Source organism: Camellia sinensis, chromosome 15 (assembly GCF_055761805.1).
Source record: "Camellia sinensis isolate YWXY chromosome 15, ASM5576180v1, whole genome shotgun sequence".
Classification (NCBI taxonomy): Eukaryota; Viridiplantae; Streptophyta; class Magnoliopsida; order Ericales; family Theaceae; genus Camellia; species Camellia sinensis.
In genome coordinates, this window is record NC_138975.1 from 113913119 (window position 1) to 113939453 (window position 26335).

A 26335-nucleotide genomic window follows, 5' to 3' on the forward strand; every position below is an offset into this window, starting at 1 on the left:
TTTTTTGTTTCTTTTTAAGGGATAGTTTTTTAGAACCCTTTTTTTCAACCAATTTTTGAATTCCAAAACAACCGTTTCCTCAACTTTGCTTCAAAGTCAGCACTGTTTACATTGATACATGCATCTTTTCAATCAAAAGTTCTATATCAACAAAGAAGAAGAAAAAGGATTTCTCAAATTCATGCATGCATTTGGTGCAGAGAGAGTGATGTTAAGGGCAAGAAGTGAATTGTGGCCCCTTTTGGAAATTTTCTATTTTAGTTGATTTTTAACTTTTTATAAAAAGGCATACAAAAAAGTAGAAAGAGTGATGTATGTACCCGTAACCTTCTTTCAGATTCCATTCTCTGAGCTAGTATTACAAAGTCGTTGTGCATGACATAAGTCATTCAAATTTTAATGAATAATTAGTGACTAGTCTTAGAGTATTATGTGTCATTGTCTATATGGTGTTCCAAATTAATTGCATAGCAAAAAATTTTATGAATGAAACATGTTAAGTCATCTTTGTGGGGTAGTTAGGAGACAAATGATGACTATTTAGTGTGTTGCGGTTTCTCATTGGCCGATACTAGATCATGTAGACAATATAGTACTCTGGAAGTATCTAATGTTTGTGTAAAATTATGGAGATGCAAGCATGTTTGTGTAAAATTTTATTTTTTGTCTCACTGTAAAGTAATCCCTAAGTTTTCAATTTTATGCAGTTTTCGTAAATGAATATTCTAAATACATTTGGTTCGACCCTATGGTCAGTAGAGCTAGAGTATTTTCCATATCTTTCCCAAATTTCAATCCGTGGGTCATTAATCTTTTTGGATGATAATAGACCACACAGATGATATGAAAACTAACATTGAAATAATTTAATTTGTATCAAAATATATAGCAAGGTGGACTGATTACTATTACCTTTACCATCTCTTCTTAGTAATGATTTTTTTTGAAGTAGATACCAACTTTCCTTGTCATTTAAACACTGGGGTTCATGGACGATAGGGTATGGATCTATCTGTGAAGGCAATATTTTATTACGAGTCGTTAGCAATATTTTGCTACCTGTGTTTCCATTTGGAAAGGCCGGTTCCAAGCTCTTCCATGCCTCTATTGACCAAATATCATCCAGTACAACTAAGCATTTTTTACTCTGCTGGACTTTATAAAGTTGCTCAAACAACTCATTATTTGTCATCCTAACAACATCTTCCTTCCTCTCTGGAACAAGATTGATGAAGATTTCTTGAAGAATATCTCTTCTTTTATACTGTTGAGATATGCACACCCATGCCAAACCTTCAAAGTGACTCTGGACATCTTTGTGATGATATACTTTTTTAGCTAGAGTGGTCTTCCCCAAACCACCCATGCCACAAATAGAGATAACTCGACTAGGAGTATAGTCATCAACTTGCACCAAATGTTTCACAACCTTGTTCAAGTCTTCCTCAAACCCAACAAAATCCTCTTCAACAATATGCTGATATGATTGCCTCAACTCTTGTTGTTTCTCATCTGCCAAACTTCTTATGCCTTCACCTATAGCAATATTAGTTTAGTCTTTCTAATGGTCGATATTCAATAATAATGTTGTAGAAATAGAATTTTCATACAAAAAACTCACATAAAATGATTTTTTTTTTCTTTTGTGACCATTTTAAAGAGGAATAAAACACTCATTTTATGGTCCAAAAATAATAGTGTCATATAATTTGTATGAATTTTGTATATAAAAATTCTATTTTATGAATCATTTTTCACCATATAACAAAACATCCTTCATAAAATATATATTAAAAAAAGTGGAGGTCAAAATTGTGAAATATATTTTTATATGTTTCTATAAACTTACAGGATTTTTTGCTTATTATTTCTAGTAATATTTTTTTTGAAGAATAAAAACAACATAATTTTTTATAATAATAATATAGGTTCTCCAAAACATACGGTGACAAAAATACTCCCACTATACCGCTTCATATATCACCTATTACTTTTTTAACTCATTTAAAAATTTCAAAATTATGCAACTTTTGATCTATATTTTTTTTATTTATAAAATTTGTGTTTTTGAAATCGTTTCATCAATATCTGTAAAATATGATCCATGATTAATACAAAATTAAAAAAAAAAAAAAGTTGATGAAATTTTATTGACATGAGACAGGCTGGTAAAATTTTGGTTAGTGAAATTTCGATAACCAAGTCAGACTATGTTAATGAAATTTCTAAAAATATAATTTTACAAAAAAATTGAGATATAAATCAAAAGTTATTAAATTTTAAAATTTTGAAATCACTTCAACAATGTAAAAAGGTCACACGAAAGAGAAACGACATTCTGATAAAAATTAGGATTTTTGAGATCATGAGGGCATTTTGGACTATATATGTTAGAGTTGTCATTATTATTTTAAGATTTCAAATCTCAAGAATTTTAACTAGTAAGCAAATTGTTGTTATACTTAAAGGGTGAAACACCAATAAATCTCAAAATGTGATCTTTTGAACTGCTTAGTCTTCTCTTTTTCCTTATGAATCCAAAGATCCCACTAAAATAGAAAAATCTCAATTATATGTTTGGGTTTAATTTTTCAGAGATAAAAGTAAATTTTTTCAAATGTAAAATTATACATTTGGGCAATCCGCACTATAGAAGTTTTGAATTTTTCCTCATTTTGGAACAAATCCCACATTACGAACAAAAACGTAAAACTCTAACGTAATACTCAAATATAACATATTAAAAAACTCATTGGTGTACTTTTCTTAAACCTAACAACATAATACTAAAAAAACTATTTAGTGTATTTTTTCCAAACGTGACACTCTAACGTAACGTACTCCAACATAACACATACAAAAATATTCAAAACTCATTAATATACTTTTTCCAAACGTAACACTCGTAGTTTAAAATTATACATTTGTCTAAATTTACTAAGAAATTTTTGTACTCATTTTTGAACAGTTTGAAGAATCTTTTATCCTTTTGAAATGGTTTGAAGAATCTTACATATTTTTTTTGGAGTGTTACGTTTGATAAAAATGTTACACTAAGGAGTTTTTTTTTTTTTTTTGTATGTTACATTAAAGTGTTATACTAAGGAGTTTTTTCAGAGTGTTATATTGAAATGTTACGTTTGAGAAAAATACACTAAGAAGTTTTTTTGTGTGTTACATTAAAGTGTTACACTAAGAAATTTTTTTGTGTGTTTGTTACATTAGAGTGTTACATTAAGAAATTTTTTTAGAGTATTATATTAGAGTGTTATGTTTGAGAAGGGTACACTAAGGAGTTTTTTTATGTGTTAAATTAGAGTGCTACACTAAGGAGCTTTTGTGAGAACCCGAATATAAAAATTAAGTAAATAATTAAATAATAATAATATTACAATCTCAAATATTTTGGTGGTGAATCCTAAAGTGTAAATTAAATATTTGGAAGGTTTTTTAATTAATTTTTATACCTAAAATAAATTTATGGTGAAAATCTCTAATTTAGAGGTAAGATTTTAATAATAATAAAATAAATAAATAAATAAAAGTAAAAGGATAAGGGAGTCAGATTATTTAAAGTGTGTGGGTAACCCTAAACTCTCATATTATTCAACTAGCAGCCGTGAAGAAGAGATAGGAGTAGCTTTTGGTGAAAATTGAAGAACTAGTTTGGTGCTTGAATAACTCCATCTCTAAGGTAGAAACCAATATTCTGTGAATACAATAAATAAATAAAGAAAAGCAAAAGGATAAGGGAGTCAGATTATTTAAAGTGTGTGGGTAACCCTAAACTCTCATATTATTCAACTAGCATCCGTGAAGAAGAGATAGGAGTAGCTTTTGGTGAAAATTGAAGAACTAGTTTGGTGCTTGAATAACTCCATCTTTAAGGTAGAAACCAATATTCTATGAATACAGTTATTTTGTATATATGTTTTTGTGCATTCATTGGAAGAAGAAGGAATGAAAGCTTAACTGATTAGGTGGCTTGAATATCTATCAGATTAATAGTTGGCGTGAAATAGTGTAATGGGTATGGTGGATGTATGAAGAACAAGTATATGGCATGGGTTATATTCAATGGGTGTTTTTGCTTGTAATGGTGGATCTTGTGAGTGAAACGTGGGTTAGGTAGGAGTACTTGGCCACCAATGTTTGTAAATATCATGTTTCTTTTATGTGGTTTGAGGAATTAAATGGGTACATAAAGTTGAGGGTACAATCTATGAGTATGAAATTCTGCACAGAGCCACAAATTATAAAAATCAAGTAATCATATCAAACGGATGAATTTTGAACTGAAATTTTTACAGTAGATTAACTACATATTGAATTGTATATCTGAATTTTCTCATAATTTTTGAGAGTCGAAATCTATATTCACTGATGCGTTCAAATCTGTCCAGAAAACTGGTTTAAAACAGTAAGTTCGGAAGTGTTGTTCTCTTTGGGTATAAATCCGAAAATTGTCAAATCAACATCATTAAAACTGGTTATGAGTCTAGTTCCTTAAATTTTTGGCCTTGCATTGATTTCTCATGTATACTTAGAGAACCGTCAATTTATTTAAAGTGCTACAGAAAACAACTTGTTTCGATATAATTAATTGTAAATAATTATTTGGATAAGCAAATCAAGTGAAACCAATTCGGTTTGAAACTTAGGATACATTAGTTGATATCTGGAGGGTTTTGGAATTTTTCGAACAGTGTGGAGTGGGTTTTTTAATTTTCAAAGTTAGCGATTAGATTGGGAAAGCTTGTTTAAAATTTTGTCTTATGTTAAAGTTACTTTTAGTTAAGTTTCGATCAGAACCCATGTCTTGGGTAATTTTAGACCTTGAAGAACATGAACTTAGGTATTATTTAAGAGTAACGGTGAGTGGGATTGAGCTGTGTTAGTGCGCTTTAGTGTGGGGTACTTAGTTTATTATTCTCTTTAGTATTTTTAAATTAGTAGTGATGTGTAATCTTCATACTTAGTTCAGGGCACTAGTTAGACTTTCTTACTCTATTCGAGGATTATATTATTTCATTTTCAGGTGAGTAGTTTCATGCTACATACTTTTATAAATGTTCCCCTACCCTAAACTGTTGGAAAATTAAATTGTTGTTTCAGGACTAAACTGTTTTGATAAATTATTATATTATCAATGGAATCAAATTATTTTTGAAACATGTGTGAACTTGGCATACTGTAAACTATTTGTTTTGGTCTCATGTTTATAATGGTGAACTACCATGTTTTGTGAAACTGATGTGTATTGATTATTGGGACCATCTGTGTATTTAGTCCAGGAAAATTATTCCACTGTGTGTGGTGACTCTAGCCACTAGGGAACAGATCCGGGTTGGGCCGTGATGACTCCAGTGCTCAACGATTGTAAGGAAAAGACCTAGGTTAGGCTAGGTGACCTTTAATTGGATCGTCTTAGAGAAAAGGCCCGGGTTGCCACCCCAATGATGACTCTTGGTTCGATATTGGATCCGACGAGGCTTATAGCCTTGAGAACTGTGTGGCATATTACATGTTATTTCTTGGTATCCAAAAAATTATTGGTGTTCATGTTGCAATCTGTTTTAAGTGGAAAATGTCATTTATCATGTTTTTGAGAGATATGAGTATTTTAACTGTTGAACTGTGAAGCCTTTTGTTTTGAAATAGATTGTCTTTACCAAACTGTATGCCAATCTAGTTTCTGTGGTATAAATCTTATTTTGGAATTGAACCCTGTTTTCAAAACTGTATTTACTATCCATGTTGCTACTCACTGAGCTATCAGCTGACTTAGTTGTTTATCACTTCTAGGTGTTAGAAGGACTTAGAATGGACTCATGGCGTAGCGAGGACTTAATTGCATGGACCTCTAGGACATTCATTATTTTGTTTCAGCTTGTTATGTCGGTTTTGTGCATACATTGTGGTGGGATTTTATTTAGAATTATTTTATTTTATGGGCAATTTGTGTTCCATTTAGTATATATTTTTGGAAGTTGGTTATGGTTGGTTTTGCCATTTATACTTGTGACTTGTCACTGGTGGGTTTTGATTTCTAGGCTATCATCACATTTATTTTTCGTGATTTTGGATTCATGTTTAGGCTTACGTGTGCCTTGGGCTGAGTCCCTGTGGGCCACGGCCAGTCATGCCCGGATTTGGGGTGTGACAGCTTTTTTGAAGTGTTATATTGGAATGTTTGAGAAAAATACAGTAAGAAATTTTTTTTTTGAGTATTATATTGGAATATTACAGTTTGAAATTATACATTTGTTGAAAGCTTACTGAGAAATTTTTGTACTCTTTTTAAAATGTTTGAAGAATCTCACATCTTTTTGAAATATTTGAAGAATTCTATATTTGAAGTCATTTTTGTACTCCTTTTGAAATGTTTTCCAAATAAAAAAGATTCTCATACAAAAATTTATCCCAAATTTAATTCTCATAAATTGTGTACCTTACCCTTCTAGCACAAAAAGGAAAAAAAAAAAAAAAAAGAAGGAAACATAATAGAAATAAGGTATAACTATAAATTCAATTTTCAAATAATATATTAAATCTACCTTTCTAAAATCAATGAAACTAATTGGTCTATAAAAAAATCTTGGGACTAAATAGATCACCATTTCTCAAAATAAAATTTATAAGTAAATTTTCCATCCTAAAATCTTACACAAACTTACAGAGTTGTCTTTTTAATTTCCCCCAAATTTAGCTGAAAAATTAAAATATAAAATATTATTCTTTCCTAAAATTGGTTAAAACTGCTTATGTCACACGAAAGATTAATGGAATATATTAACACAATTTAAATTTCAAATTTTAATTAGTAATATTTTGCATATCAAAAGAGAGAAAAATATACTTAAATAAAAAATATATAACAATAATTGAAATTACTAATAAATCAATAAATAAAAACTTAAATTTAAAGTCATCACTTGAAATGGCTCACCTATACTTTTCAAGCCGTAAGTATGTAAACTAGCGGTGAGGTGAGTGATCTTGTTTTTAATGTCACCGATCTCACTTCCGACCTTGTTAAGGTCTAGCCATTCGTTGAAGATGCAAGCAAATCTTTTAAGGGTGTTTCGGAAACCCTTTTTGTTCCTTTTGGATGAAACTTGGATGACATAAGTTTCGAGGGTGTCTTCGGTTTCATAAGCAAGTTTTCTGATTTCCGCAACCCAGTTGTTGACCCTCGCATCTACATGGTGATCAGATTGTATTTCATAATCTGCGTCTTGTAAGAAGCATTGCATTCGCTTTAACTCGGCTCGGATTTGTTCAACTTGACCGCTTACTCCGTGTAAGAATTTAGCTTCTTCAATTAACAAAACTCCGAGTCTGTTTACAATGAAGGATACAACAGGTATTTCCATTCCGATCTGAGGTCAATTCAATTGAACTCACACCAGTCTGCCTCAACAAAAAAATGTGTTCAAAAGGGTGGGTGGATGAAGGGTGGAGAAGAGGTGCCTTTGGGGTTGGAGATTGGACTGAACTGGTTGAGGATCTTGATAAAATGGTGATTGTCAGTTTGGTTAAGACTAGAAAGAGAGAGAGAGAGAGAGATTGATTTAATTAAGGGAGACGAGAGAGATTGATTTAATTATTACTTTCATATAAAATTACTTTTTTGCATATGAATAATTCTATTTTATAATCTGATGTGTTATGAAATGTGTATATCCTATTTAAATTATGAATTTAAATAAAAATTTAAAATAAATATAATAAAAAATAAATTTATATTTTATTTTATTTTTATTTTTTTAGCCCTCACTCGAGAATGAATTATTTTAATTTACTTTTTAAGTAAAAACTACACCCCCCAAATTGGAGCCTTAATAAAAAATATATATATAACTTAATAAAAAAATTATAATATTAATTATTAACATTTATAATATTTTCTTATTCATTTTATGATAAATAAGTTTTAATGACACATTGTGAGTGTAGTTCTTCATTTAATTTTTACCTGAATTTACTATCCAATCACAGCTGTAAAGTGTTATTTGTACGTGTGATGACGAGGGGAATCAATGGCAATAAACAGATTGCCTTTAGCGGTCATCTGTATGAGAATGGAGGAATTATGGGACCGAAAAAAAAAAAATTTACATAAATATAAAAGCGTATAAGTCAGACTTATTAGTTATTCTTATCACCAAATTATTTACACTTTTTATATCTTTATAATTTTTTTCTGTCCTACTGTAAAATAATTCCCCCTATGAGAAAAATGATTTATTGATTAGTTTATTCTTGTGAGTTTGGAACCCAACTTTGATTTTCAATATATTTTTATTTTATTTTAAGGATATGGAGGACAGGAAAAATGTTTGAGGGCCATAAAAACAGTGGCTCAAATGGCTCAAAACTGCCAAAACGACGTCGTTTTAGCAGGTTTTGATCCCAAAACGACGTCGTTTTGGCAGTTTTGAGCCATTTGAGCCACTGTTTTTGTGGCCCTCTACCATTGCTCTGGAGGACAGCCATTCCCCTCTCCTGGAACATCTTGGCCTAATTTAATATTGGAAAACCTAATGGTGTGTACATATATACCCTATTACAATTAGTATAATTTTATTACAAAATTTCATAATATCAATTACAAAATGGATAATCTCATCACAAATGAGCATAAGAAAATGTTTAAAATTTTATGGTTCATGTAATAAAAGTTTATGGGTTTATGGCTTAATTACGATATTTTTATTATGCCAATTTGTGGTGAGGTTATGTATTTTATGGTTAATATTACTAAATTTTGTAGTAAAATTATGTCAATTAAATTTATGATAAGGTGCATATGGTACACACTTTTGAAGTGATGTTTGGAAGTAAATAATCTTTCAAAATGGGGAATAGTTGACGTGCTATTACGTTGAAAGACAATTAAATTATACTTTACACCATTCAACTATATTGTTATGTATCACTTTGTGCCCCCGCCTCCCACAATTAAAAATAGGGGAATTAATTGTCAGTGGGATAAGGAAAAAAATTTACTAAAACATGGAGAGTGCAAATTGTTTTGTGGTGGGGTATAAGTGAAAATATGTGTGATGCAGACTTGCACCCCTTCATGTTTGTGTATATTTTTTTTTGGATAATTCCATTTACACACCGCACAACCTCTCTGTACACACCATTTTCTCAATACACACCACACATATTTTTAATACTTTGATTTTTTCTCACTACACACCATTAATTTTGAAAAATCCTAAATTACCCATATCTTCTTCACCTCTCTATCCCAAATCGTCGGCCGCCACTCTTATCTCCAGTTGCCTACCCTCCTTGCTGTCACCTACTCAAAGAGATGAAAAGTAGAGAATCAATTCTCCCTCTGCGATAGAAGAGCAAAGAATTCATTTAATGATTCGAGATGAAGAAGAAGAAGAAGGATTTGTCAATCAGATTGAGAGGTTTGGTGGTGTATAAATAGAATCACCTTTCTTTTTTTTCCTTCTATTTCACTATAAAGTAATTCCCCCATTAAAAATTGTAAAAACTAACCGTCCTCATCTTTTCTTCTTCTTCTTTTATTTTTATTTTTTTATTTTTATTTGGACTGTCATGACTAAATATACATCAATTGGATAAATTACATTCTATCCGCTTAAACTATCACCTCATATCATTTCACTCTCTTGAACTATCACATAATATTTAATTTAGACTTTCTATTTTATTTTATTTTTCATTTTTCATTTTTAATTTTTTAGAAAGACAAATTGAAAACCAAACATCGAAATATTTATGATTAAATTTAATAAATGTTCGCTAAAGACAAGAAATATAAAAACATATCAATTTTTTTATGTTTTTTTAGTTTTTCATCTTTAGTCATTAAAAAAAAAAAAAAATCCCCACATTTTTTAAATATTTTTTAAAATTTTAGGTGCATCAAAAAATTTAAATTTTTAAACTAAAATACGAAAAAAAAATTACTCAAAACAAATTATGTGAAAAATTATTTTCAAAAAAAGGCTAAAAATTGTATTTTAAATTAAAATCAAACATTTTTTTAAATTGATTAGTAGAATAATATTGAGTGATAATTTCTGACTTTTGCAGTCTTCTTTTCTCCATGTTCTAGCCACGACTTTCTTCATTCTTTTACCAGACAACCAGCCTCCTCTTTTGTTCAACTGTCTGCAAATGTCAACCATCCTCTTCACAACAAAACAAAACGCAAACCAAGAAAGATAGTTCATTTGACCAATCACACCACGAGATCCCAAATAGATATAGCAAAATCAGTATGAGGTATGCTTTGGTATGTGTTTTCAAACGATGACATTTTCTTTTTCACACATAATCTCAGGGAATCATGATAGAGAAAACAAAAGAAATAAAAAAGAAGTGGTTTTGTCAAGAAAGGAATTTGCAAAACAAAACACGTAGGATAAGAATCCTAACAAGACGGTTTGATTAATTAATGTGGGTGCGTGTGTGTGTGTGTGTGTGAGAGAGAGAGAGAGAGAGAGAATTCTGTATGCTCTGGGATGTGCATAAGGTGTTATGTTCCCCTTATCATGTTTGTAGAATTTTAAGGATCAATGGATTGCATGCCCAACCTTTGATTATCAAGTGATTTTTAACAGAAAGTATACTACAATGAACACTGCTGAAAATTTTACATTTAGCGGCTTTTAAAAAATGCCAATATAGGTATAAAAAACGCTGCTAATTCTATTTATCGCGTTTAGTACCAAACGCCGAAGATGCAGCCTCCGCTATAACGTTATGACGCTTTAAAAATATCGTTAGACTAGAATAAGCGGAGTTTTAAAAAGCGCCTCTAAATGTGATAAATAAAGATAAAATGACGTCATCTAGTATTTAGCGACGCTTTAAAAATGCCGTGACAGATTTTTTCCTGTTTTTTTAAAAAAAAATATATATATTGTATCACACAGTCCAAAAATCGATTTTTAAACATTTTAGGCTTGGACTGCAAGGTTTCAAAGATGAGATAATGAAATGGTACAGCTGCACACATTAAGGAACAGGCGAAGATCATCAGAATTCAGTTGAAGATAAGAAAGCCTTGATTAAACAGAATTCTTTAAAAATGTACCGTTTCCATCCACTTCACATCATCTTAAGAATCGCCATTTACTATCCCATTGTCAGGACTTTATCTGTTGAGATCTCCATTTTGTCAGACTGGCTAACATTCCGAATATTTGTGACAAGTTCAGATGCACGTTCTGTTAAAAACTGATCCCAACTTCTCTCTTCAATTTTGAAATCGTCACCACCATCGGAATGATGATCACTGAAGGCTGTATGAAGCTGAATGTTTGAGCACAACACCGAAAGGGTAACACCAATCGCTTCCCTCACCTATCCAAACAAAACTTGCATCAAGTTCTGACAATAAGAGCAACTTCCCGACTCTTTCTGTGGTCATAAACTGCATAATTATTAACTTAAGGATGCTTGGTTGAAGTTTCAGGAAGCAGTTTACATGAAATCTAGAACTTCATAACCCTTTCCTTATTAAGCACTTTATGAAAAATATGCATGGGTTCTGATCCAGAATTGAGGCCAAACAAATAAAAGATAATTAAAATCTACTTCTAGTTGTTCTTTTATATGTTAAAACTATTATTCACACGAGTTTTGATGATTCTTCCACAATTGATGATTTCTTCCATACTCAGAAATCACTTGATCAAGCTAATTTAAGGCATAGAAGACTTCCTAATTGGGATGCATCTAATGGTGTGTCCAGCAAACATCCAATGTCCAGAGCGTACTGTAGTTCTCCCCTATCCATATCTTAAAACAGAGAATTCACATCAGCAAAAATCCCAGCAGCACGCAAATACAATTCTCTACTGCAAGAATTAGAAAGAATCCATAAACTATTTGTGAGAAAACAATTTTTATTTTTATTTTTAACAGAAGGTATGCAAAGAATATTTTTGGATGATTGAAAGAGGAAAGAAAAGCATAAACTAAATATATTTTGGCAAGTTATTCCCCACAACCAAGCTTGGAACTAGTATATAATGAGAACTAGTAACAGAATATCTAGAAATATGTTATAAGATTGGAATTCTGTAGAAAATTGTGTTACTCAAAGAACCATAAGCATGTATCAAATGAGCTGAAGGGAAAAAAATATAAGGAAAAAGGAAAAGGATTAAGAAGGTTTTTAATTAAAATAACAAAACTAAATAATGTTTGACATTGCTAATAAAGATTAAAATATACCAAATAAATGAGTCAACAAAGAAGCTTCAAGTCAATTGATAATAAAAACAAGGAAATTCTAGTCAAAAATTTATTTGCCGTAAAGTGTACTTGAAAAATTTATATGTTTACATATATATATATATATGAATAAGGGGTACAAGAATTAGAGTCATCCAAACATTCCAAAGAGCTAAATTGTACAATTTTATATGTTTTCATTGAATCTGGATCTCCGTGGCTTCGTAGTGTAACAATCATGGAGTAAACATCAAACCTATGACTGATTGGAAAACTTAAAACCCACTGAACTATAAGAGATTGGTACTATTTATTTGCGGTCTATTAGGAATGCATTCAAAGTAACAAAGAATGTGTAGAATACTAAAATCCTATTTTGAAAAGGAAAAAAAATATATATATATATAGTACCTGATCTTGCAGAACATAGTATTATGATTAAAGTTCACAAATAATAATTCAAATGGAAATGGCAACAAAACATAGTATTATGAACAAAGTTCACAATTAAGAACTTCTATGTGTATCTACAGCTAAACCATTTTAATACCTGTCATACAAACGAGCAGCAGCTTCTTGAGATCCAACAGTGCCCAAGTGAATTTGTTTCTTGTCAACTTTTATGGCTGCCTGCCATTTCATATTCTTAAAATAGACACCTCTCATCAGACATGGTTCTTGGATCTCAAAATGCTTTCTCCGATGTTGCTTTCTGCGTTTGACCTCTGGCACTGCAAAAAAACAAGCATCAGTTTAAAGGCTAAAGGCATTGCTGACACAAGAAACCAGGTCCGCCCAGGAGGGGGATATATATGAGGATTGGCAATAGATAAATTTTGAGTTCAGTGAATATAATAAAGTAACAAAATTTTGTAAAATGTGTATATAAAAGGAAAAACCTGGATATTGTTGATTATGCTGCTCTTTTGATGAGCTAGAACCAGATGCATTTGATGACCCAGGACTTACTTTTGAAATGGTTTTCTGGGAAGCAAAAGCAACACCTACAATATGAATATAAAGCTTGAAGTACAGGATAGAACATGTAAACAATCGCTAACTATCTATTTAGATAAAATAAATAAAAAAAGTAATCAATTTGTGCTACTAATTTTATATCTCAAATGAACAGAGTATATACACTTATCAGCATGACATCAAAATATCGAAAAGCACAATATAATGGTTTAGGAATTTTGAAGTCATCTCTCTCTCTCTCTCTCTCTCATCCAGTTTCATCACTTGAGGTTTCTATTTAGAACACCCTCCACAAATTCAATTCTCTCAAGGATTCCTTGAAGATGTTCTACACAATACTTGGCCAATTAAAAATCTGAATGGCATATAACAAAATTTGTGTGTGTGTGTGTGTGTGTGTGTGTGTGTAAGAGAGAGAGAGAGAGAGAGAGAAATTTTATACAAATTTTCAAAAGGAGAAAGAACTTACCTCCAATTGTACAATACATGGGGTGACATTTATGCATGTTCTTGGATCCACCATGCAATCAATAAAACTCATCATAGTCAAATTTTTGAAAAGAAAAAAAATAATATGCCCACCAATTTCATTCAGCTCAGAAAGCAGAGATGCAGGGGAGAATTCCTTTCCATTGACTGAAACAGGAAGCCCTAAAACCATCCCAATTTGTACATATCTACATGGGATGGGGGGGGGGGGGGGAGCAAAGAAGCAAATGCATAAATCAATAAAGGAATTGAAATGCACATCAAACAAGCAAACTTACTCAGGTTGGTTGGGTGCATCTTCTGGCTCAATAGTCATCATGTACATATCCTTGTTTGGCTCCTTTGCTGGATCTTCCAGGATGTCTCCCTTCATTGCCACACCACGGCATGCACACACATGTGAGAGAGAGAAATTAATTTATAACAATATGTAGGATCTTAAATTCATCTTCTAAGGGAACAATTCCAAAAAGCTCAAATTAACTAGTCCCAGAAGTTTGACTGGGAAACGCATAGTAGACATCAAGCACTTGTATTACAAAACCCAAGCAAGAAGTTGAAAATTAAGCATGTAATTCCAGATTATAAAAGACGCCGTTGATCATACTGACTCATCAATTTGAATACCTTTTTATATTTTTAATTTAAAATAAGACTAGATAGACTCCAATTTGTTTCCCTTCATTTACAATTCCAAATGAAGCCGTTTTAAAGGTTATAAACTGCACACTATTGACAATAGAAAATTAAGAGATTCATAATGACAATCAAGAAGCATAAAGCCACAATCAGTCTTAGCACATGTCCTTATAAAGCAACTTGCAGACTTTACTCCAAATAATCATGAGTCACAAAACTATGTGCCTAAATGCAAGATAAACTGTAACTGAGTACAACAAAAACAAAAAATGAGAAGTTTGAATCTGTAGCATCCATCAAATTATAGGAAAAACTACCAAACAATTTTTTTTTTTAGTTTCAATCTTTCAAAATGAGAAGTTGCAAAAAGGTCAATTTATAGTATCAGCTAAATCATAATAATAAGAAGGTCAACTTCCAAGACTACTAGTATTGACCAATATCTAATTGCCATTTTTGTTGGATAGCAAAAAAACGGCTTTTGTCTATTGCAGTCGAGTCGAGTGCAAGTGCTTCTCCTAACATGATGTCTCTACGTATATCATATGTTCCACTTAGTTATATATATATATATAAAATACAGTGTAATGCCTTACTCTGATTTGCTTGTGTCACTAAAAAAAGGTCTACTAAAATGCCAAGGGGAAATTAATGGGATTGACTATATTTTTGATGCACTCGATTAACTATACAGAGTAATGAAACCCATCTCCTTCAGTAATGCCTCTCTGTTCTCCAAATAATATTAGGACTGGAAACAAAGTACAAAATATAAAGATCAATTTAACTATGTGGCAACAGTCACTATAGCAGCCATCAAAATATGTTCTCAATTGGCCCGGTGCAAAAACAAGCTTCTGGAAATTGTAATGGAAGTTGGAGAAGCATACCAGATCGGCAACATTGCCTACACATTCTCCCTTCGCAATTGGCAACATTGCCAACACATTCTCCCTTTGCAGTAACATCCCCAATGTTTTCACCTTTGGCAAAGGCTTTGTATATTGGAGTGCGAGTCGAGGTTGATGTGACAGCACCAACATTCTGCAAGTGAAACAATATGAAAGTAAAGCAAAAAAGCTAATTCATCACATAGATTAGCCGAAATTTATAGAATGGGAAGAAAATGAGAGACAGAGAAGGGTTGAACCTTGGCCACATTGGTAGCACAAGCTAAAGGCAGAAAAAGGTGTGGCACAACTGTAGTTGCCAACTCTACCCCAGCACCCAACTCCATTAGAAGATCACCCGCAAAACGAAGCTGAAGGGAATCATGATTTTGAGCAAAGATTACTTGTTAGAAATCAGAACGAAGTTCAGTGAAAATCAACCACAAGAATAACTATGATCTATATCTCTTCATCGTTGAGCTCCTAGTCACTGTTTCCAACGATCCACATCCAATGCCAATTGCTTTTCCCGTACATGATCAGAGACACTAACACCGCACTCGAAACCCTAGATAAATTGATTCGCCATTGCTGCTGCTCAATCTAATGAAAGAGAAGAGTTTTCCATACAAGGACTAGAAAGAGTAAAGGAGCAAAAACGAAAAGAGAAACACAAAAAAAAAGCAAAAAAAAAAGCTGGAAATCAACTAAATCGAGAGAAACAATTCCAAATCGTTAGTTTTAGCCATGGAATTTTATAGATCTAGTGTCAATGTAGCAAATCCATATTAGAAAACCCTAACCTTGAGCCCTAGACCGATTTAGATCATATGGATTCGAACAATCTGTAAGATATATGCTCCTGAAAACACTAACCTTGAGCCCTAGATTGATTTAGATCATAGGGATTCGAACAATCTGGAAGATATACGCTCAAAACAAGAGTAGAACAAGACTTTTTAGATCAAACAACCGAAGAACTGATGGAGATCAAAGGTCTGATGCCTCAAAGATCCCAGACTCGATTTCTCTCTCTTCCTAAAGTCGCGGAGTAGAAAATTTTTTGTTTTTAATTTATTTGAACTCCCTACAAGTACAACTACAATTAAAAGAAATAACAAATAATTTAATAATCTTATTTTAACGGCACAGTATTAACTCACTGTTTTCTTATAACCGGCACACAAAACAAGATGGTTTAGTTTACTTTTTTGGAATTTGAAAAATTGGGGCAGATTTCACAACATTTTTGAAAAATGCCATAAAAAAAACGTCACTATACTCTGTTTTTCTTGTAGTGGAAGACCAAAACCAACAGTCAGAACTCTATAACATTTGATAATAATGATCTATGTAGCATGGACACGTCTCCTAAGGCAACGTTTGGGTGTCGGACACGGACACGCGTCGGACACGCGGTGGACACATGTCCGACACTCTACCCAACGTGTCCCTTTTTTTTTTTTGAATTTTTGCAGCCGAACACTCGTTTGGACACTGTTGGAGACGTTATGGACAGAGAGGGAGAGAAACCCTAACTTGTTGCAAACAAAGAGAGAGAGAGAGAGAGAGAGGGTGAAGAACCTGTTGAAATGGAGCCCTAGATTAGATATGTTCTTCGATTATTCAAATCTCTGCTTCAATCTTTTTCTTTTCTTCTGTTTTTCTTCATTTTTCTTCTTCTTTCTTCGTTTCGTCTGCGTCGTCTGTGTCGTCTCCCTCTCTGCTCTCTCTCTCTCGCTATGGTGTTTCGGCCCTCTCCTTTGACCATCGATCGCTATCTGCTCTCTCTCTCTCTCTCTCTCTCTCTCTCTCTCTCTCTCTCTCGCTATGGTGTTTCGGCCCTCTCCTTTGACTATCGATCGCTATCTGCTCTCTCTCTCTCTCTCTCTCTCACTATCGCTATGGTGTTTCGGCGCCCTCGTTTGACCATCGATTGCTATATACATTATATACTAATAATATATATACATATATATATTTATATACTAATAATAATAGTATGTATATTATATACTTAGATATATATTTGAACAAAAATCTTTTTTTTTCTTTTTTTTTTCTTTTCCTTTTTTCTATTTTTTAGATATTATTATTTGTTTAAATAAATTATTTTTATTTATAAGAAATTTTTAATTTGTGAATAATATTTGATATTAAAATAAATAAATAATATTTATATTTTTAAATTTTACATATAATAAATAAATAAAATTATATATATTGAACGTGTCCCCAGCGTGTCGTGTCCCCTATTTTTTGAAAATTTGCGTATCCCCGTGTCCGTGTCCGTGTCCATGCATCATAGATAATGATGAAGAAAAACGACTTATCATACCAATATCTAAGAAGGTGAAGCATCATCAAGTCAATTATGTACTAAATGCCATGCCAACATCAAGCCAAAGTCTCGGACAGAAGAATACAAAATGCTTACTTTGATTTCATGGTTGATAATCCAACAGAGCCTAACTTCAAATGCCAAGTTCTATCAATTCTTCCTCCCTTCGGACAAGATAATGCGGTATCCATGCCTGTACCATCAATAGCATAACAAAGTTAGTTGTGTTGACATATTATAATCACCGAAAGACACTTAGCATATTATATTAGCCGAAAGTCTCTAAGCTTTGTAATCATTTTTTACGCACTCAGGGATTATCTTGTAATTGTCTTCTTTGTAAACCCTAAATCTTCATTTATAAATAAGGGGTGATATCTCATCATACCCTAAGCTGGTTACCCAAGCTTCATGGTATCAGAGCATCACCTCCAGGGCTAGGGTTCAAAGCATACCTAGTTGGATCATCTGCTGAATCGATCTTCTGCCATCATCATCATTCTGCTTCTTCTTCGTCTCTGCCATCATCATCATTCCGCTTCTTCAGCCCTCATCATCATCTGCTTCGTCTTCGTCTCAGCCCGTCGCTCTTCTTCCGCAGTTTGTCGCTCGTCTTCATCAATCGCAGTTCGTCGATCTTCATCGCAGTTCGTTGCTCGTCGATCTTCTCCCGCAGTTCGTCGCTCGTCTCAGCCCTCGTCCTCGTCGTCCTCTGATCTCAAACCAAGGTGCATATAATATATATATATATATATATATCCTGATATATATATATAACTATAACCTGATATATATTTATATATAAATACATGTATATAGATAAATAACTCAACATATAAAAACAAAAAACAAAAAAAAAAACAAAAAAAAAACAAAAAAAAAACAAAAAAATGGTTTCTTAATTTTGTATTTTGTATGGTTTCTTAATTGTGTATTTTGTATGTCTTTATAGTGATCATTGTGCTTGTTATCTCACTACCACCTTCCGGGTTTGTGATTTCCACTAATTTGTTGCGGGTTTGGTAGTATTGTATCCATGACAGATTCCACTAGTGTGTCCCCTTCATCTCAAACACCAAAAAGTGAGAGTCTCATTCTACCTACTACCATGACTGAGAACCCCAACCCTAGTCTGAAAATCACCACCTCTCTATTTAATGGTCAGAACTACCTAGCATGGTCTCAAAGTTTGACTTTGTTTTTAAAGAGCAGAGGGAAGATGGGGTATGTTGATGGCAGGATACAGGCACCTAGTACCACTGACTCAGGTTATGACCAATGGGAGATTAACAACTCTTTGATTATGAGTTGGCTTATCCATTCGATGGTTCCAGAACTTGGTGAGGGCTACTTGTCTATGGAGACTGCCCAGGACATTTGGGAGGCTGTGGCTGTTACCTATTCCCACAAAGGAAATTTTTCACAGGCCTTTGAGTTGCGTCGCTCTATTGAGAGCACACTTCAGGGGGAGCAGACTGTTCTTCAGTACTTCACTTTCCTCACCAACGGCTGGAAACGCCTTGACCACCTGGAAGACTATAAGCCCGTTTGCCCTACTGATTCTATCGGGTACAAGAAGTTCATCGCACGGGAACGGGTCTTTAAATTTTTGGCTGGCCTAAATATGGAGTATGATCCAGTTAGGGGTCGAGTTCTGAGTATGGACACTCTTCCTTCACTACAAGAGGCATTTGCCTATGTCCAAAATGAGGAGAGTCGTCGGTCTGCTATGATGTCCCCTGTCTCTACTGACCGTTCCGCATTACTGTCCACTCCTCGAGATAGCCTCAGCCTGCCTCCTCCGTCTACTGCTAAGGAGTCTGTATTCTGTGATTATTGCAAAAAGCCGCGGCATACTCGTGAGACATGTTGGAAGCTTCATGGGACTCCATCTGGGGGTCGAAGTGATCGATCGGGTTCTCGAGGCGGTCGGTCAGGCCACTCTCGAGGACGTGGTTCCTATTCCCGGGCTCATCAGTCTAGTGCCGTTGATACCCTTGATTCTAATTCCACTTCTGCTACCCACTCTTCTGATACTGAGCTGGAGGATGCTTTGCGCCAATTGTTGGACCGCAGATCTTCTACTGCTCTCAGTCCCGCTTCCTCGTCCTTTGCCCGCTCAGGTAACTTAGTACCTTCTCCTTGTGCTTTCCTGTGTCATACATCTTTGCCTTGGATTATTGATTCTGGTGCCTCAGATCATATGTCTGGCTCCTCTGATCTTTTCTCTGCCTATAAGCCTTCTTCAGGTCAGGACAAAGTTAGGATTGCCGATGGCACTGTTTCTTCTATTTCTGGAAAAGGTTTAGTCCAAGTCACTCCTACCATGCATTTATCTTCTGTTCTCCATGTTCCCAAGTTTTCTGTTAATCTGTTATCCTTAAGTCGTCTTACCCAGGATTTGAATTGTTGTGTGACGTTTTTTCCTGATCATTGTCTTTTTCAGGACCTTGTCACGGGGAGGACGATTGGCAGTGGTAGTGTAGAAAATGGTCTCTACTTCCTAGATCAACCGGACAAACTTGCTTATTCTTCCACCCCGTCTTCTCCTACACCCGCTGATGTCTGGCTGTGGCATCGGCGTCTTGGGCATCCCTCCTTTCATTTACTTAAGCATTTATTTCCTTCTAGTTTCGCAAATCATCATGTATCTGACTTTCTTTGTGAGTCTTGTCAACTTGGAAAACAACATAGAGCTTCTTTTGCTCCCAGTCTGAATAAAAGCTTAGTTCCTTTTTCATTAATACACTCTGATGTTTGGGGTCCCTCTCGTGTTCTGTCTGTGAAAGGTCATCGCTGGTTTGTTACATTTATTGATGATTTTTCTCGTGCTACTTGGGTGTATCTCATGAAAGATAAGAGTGAAGTTTTCTCTGTGTTTCGCACTTTTCATAAGATGATTTGTACTCAGTTTGGGGCCACTATCAAAATATTTCGTTCTGATAATGGCGGGGAATACATAGATTCTGGGTTAGGACAATATTTCTCTACTCATGGCATTATCCATCAGACTTCTTGTACCAATACCCCTCAACAAAATGGGGTGGCCGAACGCAAGAATCGGCATCTTCTTGACATGGCTCGGTGCATGTGTTTTTTTATGAACATGCCTCGACCCTATTGGGGCGACGTCGTTCTCACCGCTGCCTATCTTATTAATCGTCTTCCTACCCAGGTTTTGGACAAACAGGCTCCGCTTCACGTCCTCCTTGGTTCTCAGTCCTTATTTTCTATTCCTCCCAAAATATTTGGTTGTGTCTGTTTTGTCCATAATCACTCTCCCTCTCGTGGTAAGTTGGACCCTCGCTCCCTCAAGTGTGTTTTCCTTGGTTATTCTCCTACTCAAAAGGGATATAAATGTTACCACCCTTCTTCTCGTAAGTGGTTTGTGTCCATGGATGTCACTTTCTTTGAGTCCCAGTCCTATTTCTTGTCCTCTCCGGTGTCCCCGTCCTCCCTTCCGGGGGAGCCTTGGTATGAAGTGAGTCCTGTGCCTCCTATGGTAGAAGTGAGTCCTGAGCCTCCTATGGTAGAAGTGAGTCCTGTGCCTCCTATGATAGAACCAGTTGTTCTTGCACCACCCTCTTCTACTGGAACTATAGCACCCACTGTCACCAAGAATAAGGATGGACATGTTTATATCCGGGACATCGACAGAAAACAAGTTAACTGGATACACGGGACCGTTTCTGCTACTCCACTGCCATCTCCTGCTTCTGATGAGAGTCTAGGTAATTTTGAATCTCGTGAGTCCATTGATCTTGATGTTCCTATTGCCAAAAGAAAGGGTGTGAGATCTTGTACTCAACATCCTATCTCACAGTTTGTATCATACTCTCATTTGTCATCCTCATATAGAGCATTTGTGTCCAATATTTCCTCTGTTAGCATTCCTAACCATTTTCAGGATGCTCTTGCTATCTCTGAGTGGAAACTAGCCATGATTGAGGAAATGAAAGCACTTAGGAAGAATGGCACTTGGGAATTGACTGAGTTACCTACGGGCAAACGACCTGTGGGCTGTAAATGGGTATATACTGTGAAACACAAAGCAGATGGGTCTATTGAGCGTTACAAGGCAAGACTTGTGGCAAAAGGGTTCACTCAGACATATGGCATTGATTATCAGGAGACCTTCGCACCCGTGGCTAAAATGAATTCAGTCAGAGTACTTCTTTCTCTCGCAGCTAATCTAGATTGGCCGCTTTATCAGTTTGATGTCAAGAATGCTTTTCTCCATGGTGACCTCGAAGAAGAAGTATATATGGACATTCCTCCGGGTTTTGAGAATCATCAAACAGAAGGGAAAGTATGCAAACTTCGGAAGTCATTATATGGTCTCAAACAGTCTCCAAGGACTTGGTTTGAGAGATTCACTCAGGCTATGTTTAAATATGGCTTCAAACAGAGTCAGGCAGATCACACATTATTTGTGAAACATTCCTCATGCGGTAAGACTACAGCACTTATTGTTTATGTAGATGACATAGTTCTTACAGGCAATGATAGTGGGGAAATACCTCTGTTGAAGAAATATTTAGCCAAAGAGTTTGAAATCAAAGACTTGGGAAGCTTGAAGTATTTTTTGGGAATTGAAGTTGCTCGCTCTAAGGATGGGATATTTATCTCACAGAGAAAATATGTGCTTGACCTGTTGAAGGAAACTGGGATGCTTGGCTGCAAGGCATGTGCCACCCCACTGGAACCCAATCAGAAATTGGGGGATGATGAAGGAGGAGAAGTTGTGGATAGGGGGAGCTATCAACGTTTAGTTGGTAAGCTCATTTACCTATCTCACTCCCGTCCTGATATTGCTGTTGCTGTCAGTGTAGTTAGTCAGTTTATGCATGCTCCTCATCAGATTCACTTTGAGGCTGTCATGAGAATCTTGAGGTATTTGAAGTCTGCCCCTGGTAAGGGTTTGTTTTTTTCAAAGTACGATCATCTTCGTGTAGAAGCCTATACAGATGCTGACTGGGCTGGGTCAGTAACTGATAGGAGATCAACTTCAGGGTATTGCACATTTGTCGGCGGCAACCTAGTTACTTGGAGGAGTAAGAAACAGAATGTGGTTGCCAGGTCAAGTGCAGAAGCTGAGTTTAGAGCTATGGCACAAGGTGTGTGTGAACTTTTATGGATCAAATTATTGTTGAGTGATCTAGGTATTGCTCAGACGGATTCCATGCGGTTATACTGTGATAATAAGGCCGCCATCAACATTGCTCACAATCCCGTTCAACATGACAGGACAAAACATGTTGAGATTGATCGCCACTTCATTAAGGAGAAACTCACTAGTGGTACCATTTGTACTCCTTTTGTTCAGTCTGGTGAACAACTTGCTGACATTCTCACCAAGGGAATTGGGAATAAACCGTTTCATGACATATTAGGCAAGCTGGGCATGAAAGATATCTTCGCACCAGCTTGAGGGGGAGTGTTGACATATTATAATCACCGAAAGACACTTAGCATATTATATTAGCCGAAAGTCTCTAAGCTTTGTAATCATTTTTTACGCACTCAGGGATTATCTTGTAATTATCTTCTTTGTAAACCCTAAATCTTCATTTATAAATAAGGGGTGATATCTCATCATACCCTAAGCTGGTTACCCAAGCTTCAAGCTGGTCTGAGCAACATGAACAGCATAAGATAGAGCTTAACACATGGTTAGCAAGTTTGCAGAGCAAAAATCAGGAATTAAAATAGCATATGTTGATTTAAATGGTGCACTGGTAGCTCCAACAGGTGTACCAAAGGCAACATCCTGAAATGGACCAGCCATCTTGCCTCGCGGAAACCATCCCAAGTCTCCACCCTTCTTCCCTGATGGACACTCTGAATATTCTGCTGCTAGCTGGCAGAAAAAGACAGAAAAGGAGCACAGATCTAGAGTTATTACCCCTTCAAATGTTCCCGAGACAATATCTTGGCCAAAAACTCTCTTTGGAAGAATGTACAGAGAACACTCGAACCATTTTCTTATGCTCCATTTGTTTCAGCGGAAAACATTTTCTACGTTTGGTAGCTTCCCTGAAACTAGTGTCCTAAAAGGTTGTACTAGTGATGGTGGGGTGGTGGTGGCAGGGTGTGGGGGAGGTGGGGGTGTGATGGAGGTTGTGGCAGTGATGGTGGCGGTGGCGGTGGCGGTGGTAGTGTAGTGCTGGTAGTGCTAGTGCGGTGACATTGGTAAGACTTCAGTCTAGAAAATGTTTTGCACCTTTTAAAAGTGCCAACATTTTCCGCCCAATTAGATTTATTTTTACCACATAAAACATTTTCGGTTGATTTTCATTTTTGCATTGTAACAAATGCCAGAAAATGAAGAAAACAATTTCCCGCCCAAACAAATGGACCAATACTTAACTTATGAGCATATTGTGTTCATGCACATAATCAGGCGCAATTTGTCTCCAATGACCAAGGTTTTGTAATGTAGTACTTCAAACACTGTTATAAAAATCATTAAGTTGAAGAGATCATGATTAATTAGCACATTTTAGAAAGCAAGTAGCTAAGTGAAAATGACGTACCCCTTGAATACCTAAACAAAAACCAGCTAAATACAACTGAATCAGGTTCACCATCAAGATCATAAATTATTCCAAAAATATGAAAGAGTAAATAATGATCCCCTCAAAGGTCAAAACCAGAAATTGCTACTGACACAACCTTGACCAACAAGTGTAAAAGTACTAAATAAAAGAAGAAAATGGACAATGTAATAGGGAAATCACCTTTACGAACTCAGCAGGTGGAACCTTATCTCCGTTACTTTTCCAGCAATATTGTAGCTTCTTGTATGCTTCATTAATCTTCCCTTGCTTCTCACATAAGATATGCCTTGCTAGAAACAAAATCCAAAACCCAGAGTCAAATCAGGAGACTCAACATACTGGATAAATTGCAGTTAAAACAACATAGTAGCTCCTGAAAAACAGCATTAAGGGGAAGAAACAACCTTTGACATATATGCAGGTGCCAAGCTCATCTGTCTTCGCACCTTTTCCTTTACTTTTTGAAGCACTATCATCACTTCCTCCCACTGCCTGTTTTCCCTTTCCCTTTCCCTTTCCTCCTGACTCCTTTGCCTTTGAGTCCTTACCCGTGACTGTTTAACCTTCTACATAAAACCACAATATGAAGACCTTAATGAACAGGGAATGAGTACTGGAAGAGCGTAAAATCACACTCCAGAAAACAATAATTGCTTAAAAGCAAGCCAATTAAGAGGACCATTATCACATACAAAACAGATATGTTTAAAATAAAGTAAGATTTGCTTGAGCTCAATCCTAAGAAATATATTACCTTTGGGCAATGTTCGGATTTTATATTCCAGTTATGTGGATTTATAATTCTGGGCCAAAACCTTGCATGCTGTTTGCATTGCTAAAAGCCACATGGATTGGAAATTCAAACATATCTCTCTCTCCCTCCCTCCCTCCCTCCCTCCCTCTCTCTATATATGTATGATTTTCTACAAATCCACAACCCTAGCTCAAACATTATATACCTATATGTATGTACATATTGTGTGTGTATGTTCCCAAATTCATCTACTAATTCTTAGCATTGAAAGAAAGAATTTGAAATCTAAGAATTTTCACTGTTTAGATTTTAAATCCTTAGAATTGAATCCACATCCAAACTCAAATCCATGTTTCTAGTGCAATCTTTGGAAAATGGATAACAAACTACAAGAAAGAATAGGGTAGGAAATATGGAAGTGCTTGAACCAGCAAGGTAACAAAAATAAGTATAAGAACAATCTATGAAAAACAAAAAATAAAAATAAAAATGAGTGCTTTTTACTACAAACAACAGAACAATGAAAGCTTTGCAGTTGAGCTGGCCAAGAAATTAACACTTTTGAGGTACTTTATGATCTTTGATTTCTGATAATGAGGAGAAGTGAAGATTAAAAATCAAGAGATACTTAAAGAGTAAACAATTCCGTTATCTAGATTCAAGAATGCCTTCACATCTAATAATTGTCACATTCAATAACTACTAAACGGTTTTTTCATTCTTCAAACTGCCCAAAATTGCAAAACAATTTACCTCATTCATCTGTCCAAAAAACTTACATGTCAAATTACAATCACATTGCGTTTATAGATACATGTTTTTCCTGCTGTCTTCACAACTAGCCCCCAAATTACAAGTTATTCCTGTATGGGGAAATGTCCGAATCCCAAACATTTGGTCACTTTGGACTGTTCACTTCACTCCATGAATTCTATACTAAGGATAAACATGGCCAACAAGTAATCCAATTTAACAAAATATACAAACAATGACAAGTTCTCTCATAGAAGCATTTTATGCAAATCAAATCACACAGAGAAGGTACATATCACTGTGTTCAAACATAGCCAAACAAAGAACCCAGAATTAAAATCGAACAGAGAATTGTTCAACCATATAAAGCACACACCCATGTGTGTATACATTATACATACACATACAAGGCTTAGAGAAGCGAAACCCAGAAGAAGAATTTAATCACGGTTACTAATTCAATAATCGTAACTCTGCCTTTTGTATTGCGTAGGTACATTCTCCGTCTGCCTGGTGGTCGGTCCCTTCCTTCGGCCTTCGGTTGGGCTAAACCTGATGATTAACAGGTTACGCGAATCAGGGCTGACGGATGATATAATAATGCCACGTAGCGTCTTTTTGGTGTAAAATATTTGCCCTCGTCTCTTATTCTGTCCTTCATTGATACTGCATTATGGTTTACCAACGTATACAT

At 34.9% G+C, this 26335-nt stretch overlaps 2 protein-coding genes and 1 long non-coding RNA gene across 9 annotated transcripts in view; 1 reads left to right on the forward strand and 2 right to left on the reverse strand.

The window, feature by feature from the left end:
* The window catches only part of LOC145813772 (uncharacterized), a 232694-nt gene that overhangs the window by 15347 nt on the left and 191012 nt on the right, over positions 1-26335 (forward strand). The gene's annotated exons all lie outside the window — the stretch shown is intronic.
* Positions 1-26335, reverse strand: part of LOC114293468 (putative disease resistance protein At1g50180) — a 91598-nt gene that overhangs the window by 3318 nt on the left and 61945 nt on the right. The window lies entirely within an intron of this gene.
* Positions 11041-26284, reverse strand: LOC114317747 (uncharacterized). 7 transcript variants are annotated; one of them, XM_082909752.1, is made up of 11 exons: positions 26043-26283; positions 24539-24700; positions 24315-24420; positions 17671-17767; positions 15494-15836; positions 15234-15387; positions 13983-14071; positions 13685-13892; positions 13137-13221; positions 12788-12968; positions 11041-11361 (listed from the first exon to the last, which is right to left on the reverse strand). In XM_082909752.1, the coding sequence occupies exons 5-11, from the start codon at positions 15502-15504 to the stop codon at positions 11358-11360; spliced, it is 732 nt and encodes a 243-aa protein (XP_082765878.1). In that variant the 5' UTR covers positions 15505-15836; positions 17671-17767; positions 24315-24420; positions 24539-24700; positions 26043-26283; the 3' UTR covers positions 11041-11357. The 7 variants fall into 7 exon arrangements, with proteins under 7 accessions (XP_082765878.1, XP_082765877.1, XP_082765876.1 ...); XM_082909751.1 differs by lacking the exon at positions 11041-11361 and adding an exon at positions 11481-11799 and having other exon boundaries at positions 26043-26284; XM_082909750.1 differs by lacking the exon at positions 11041-11361 and adding an exon at positions 11481-11858 and having other exon boundaries at positions 15494-15604; positions 26043-26280.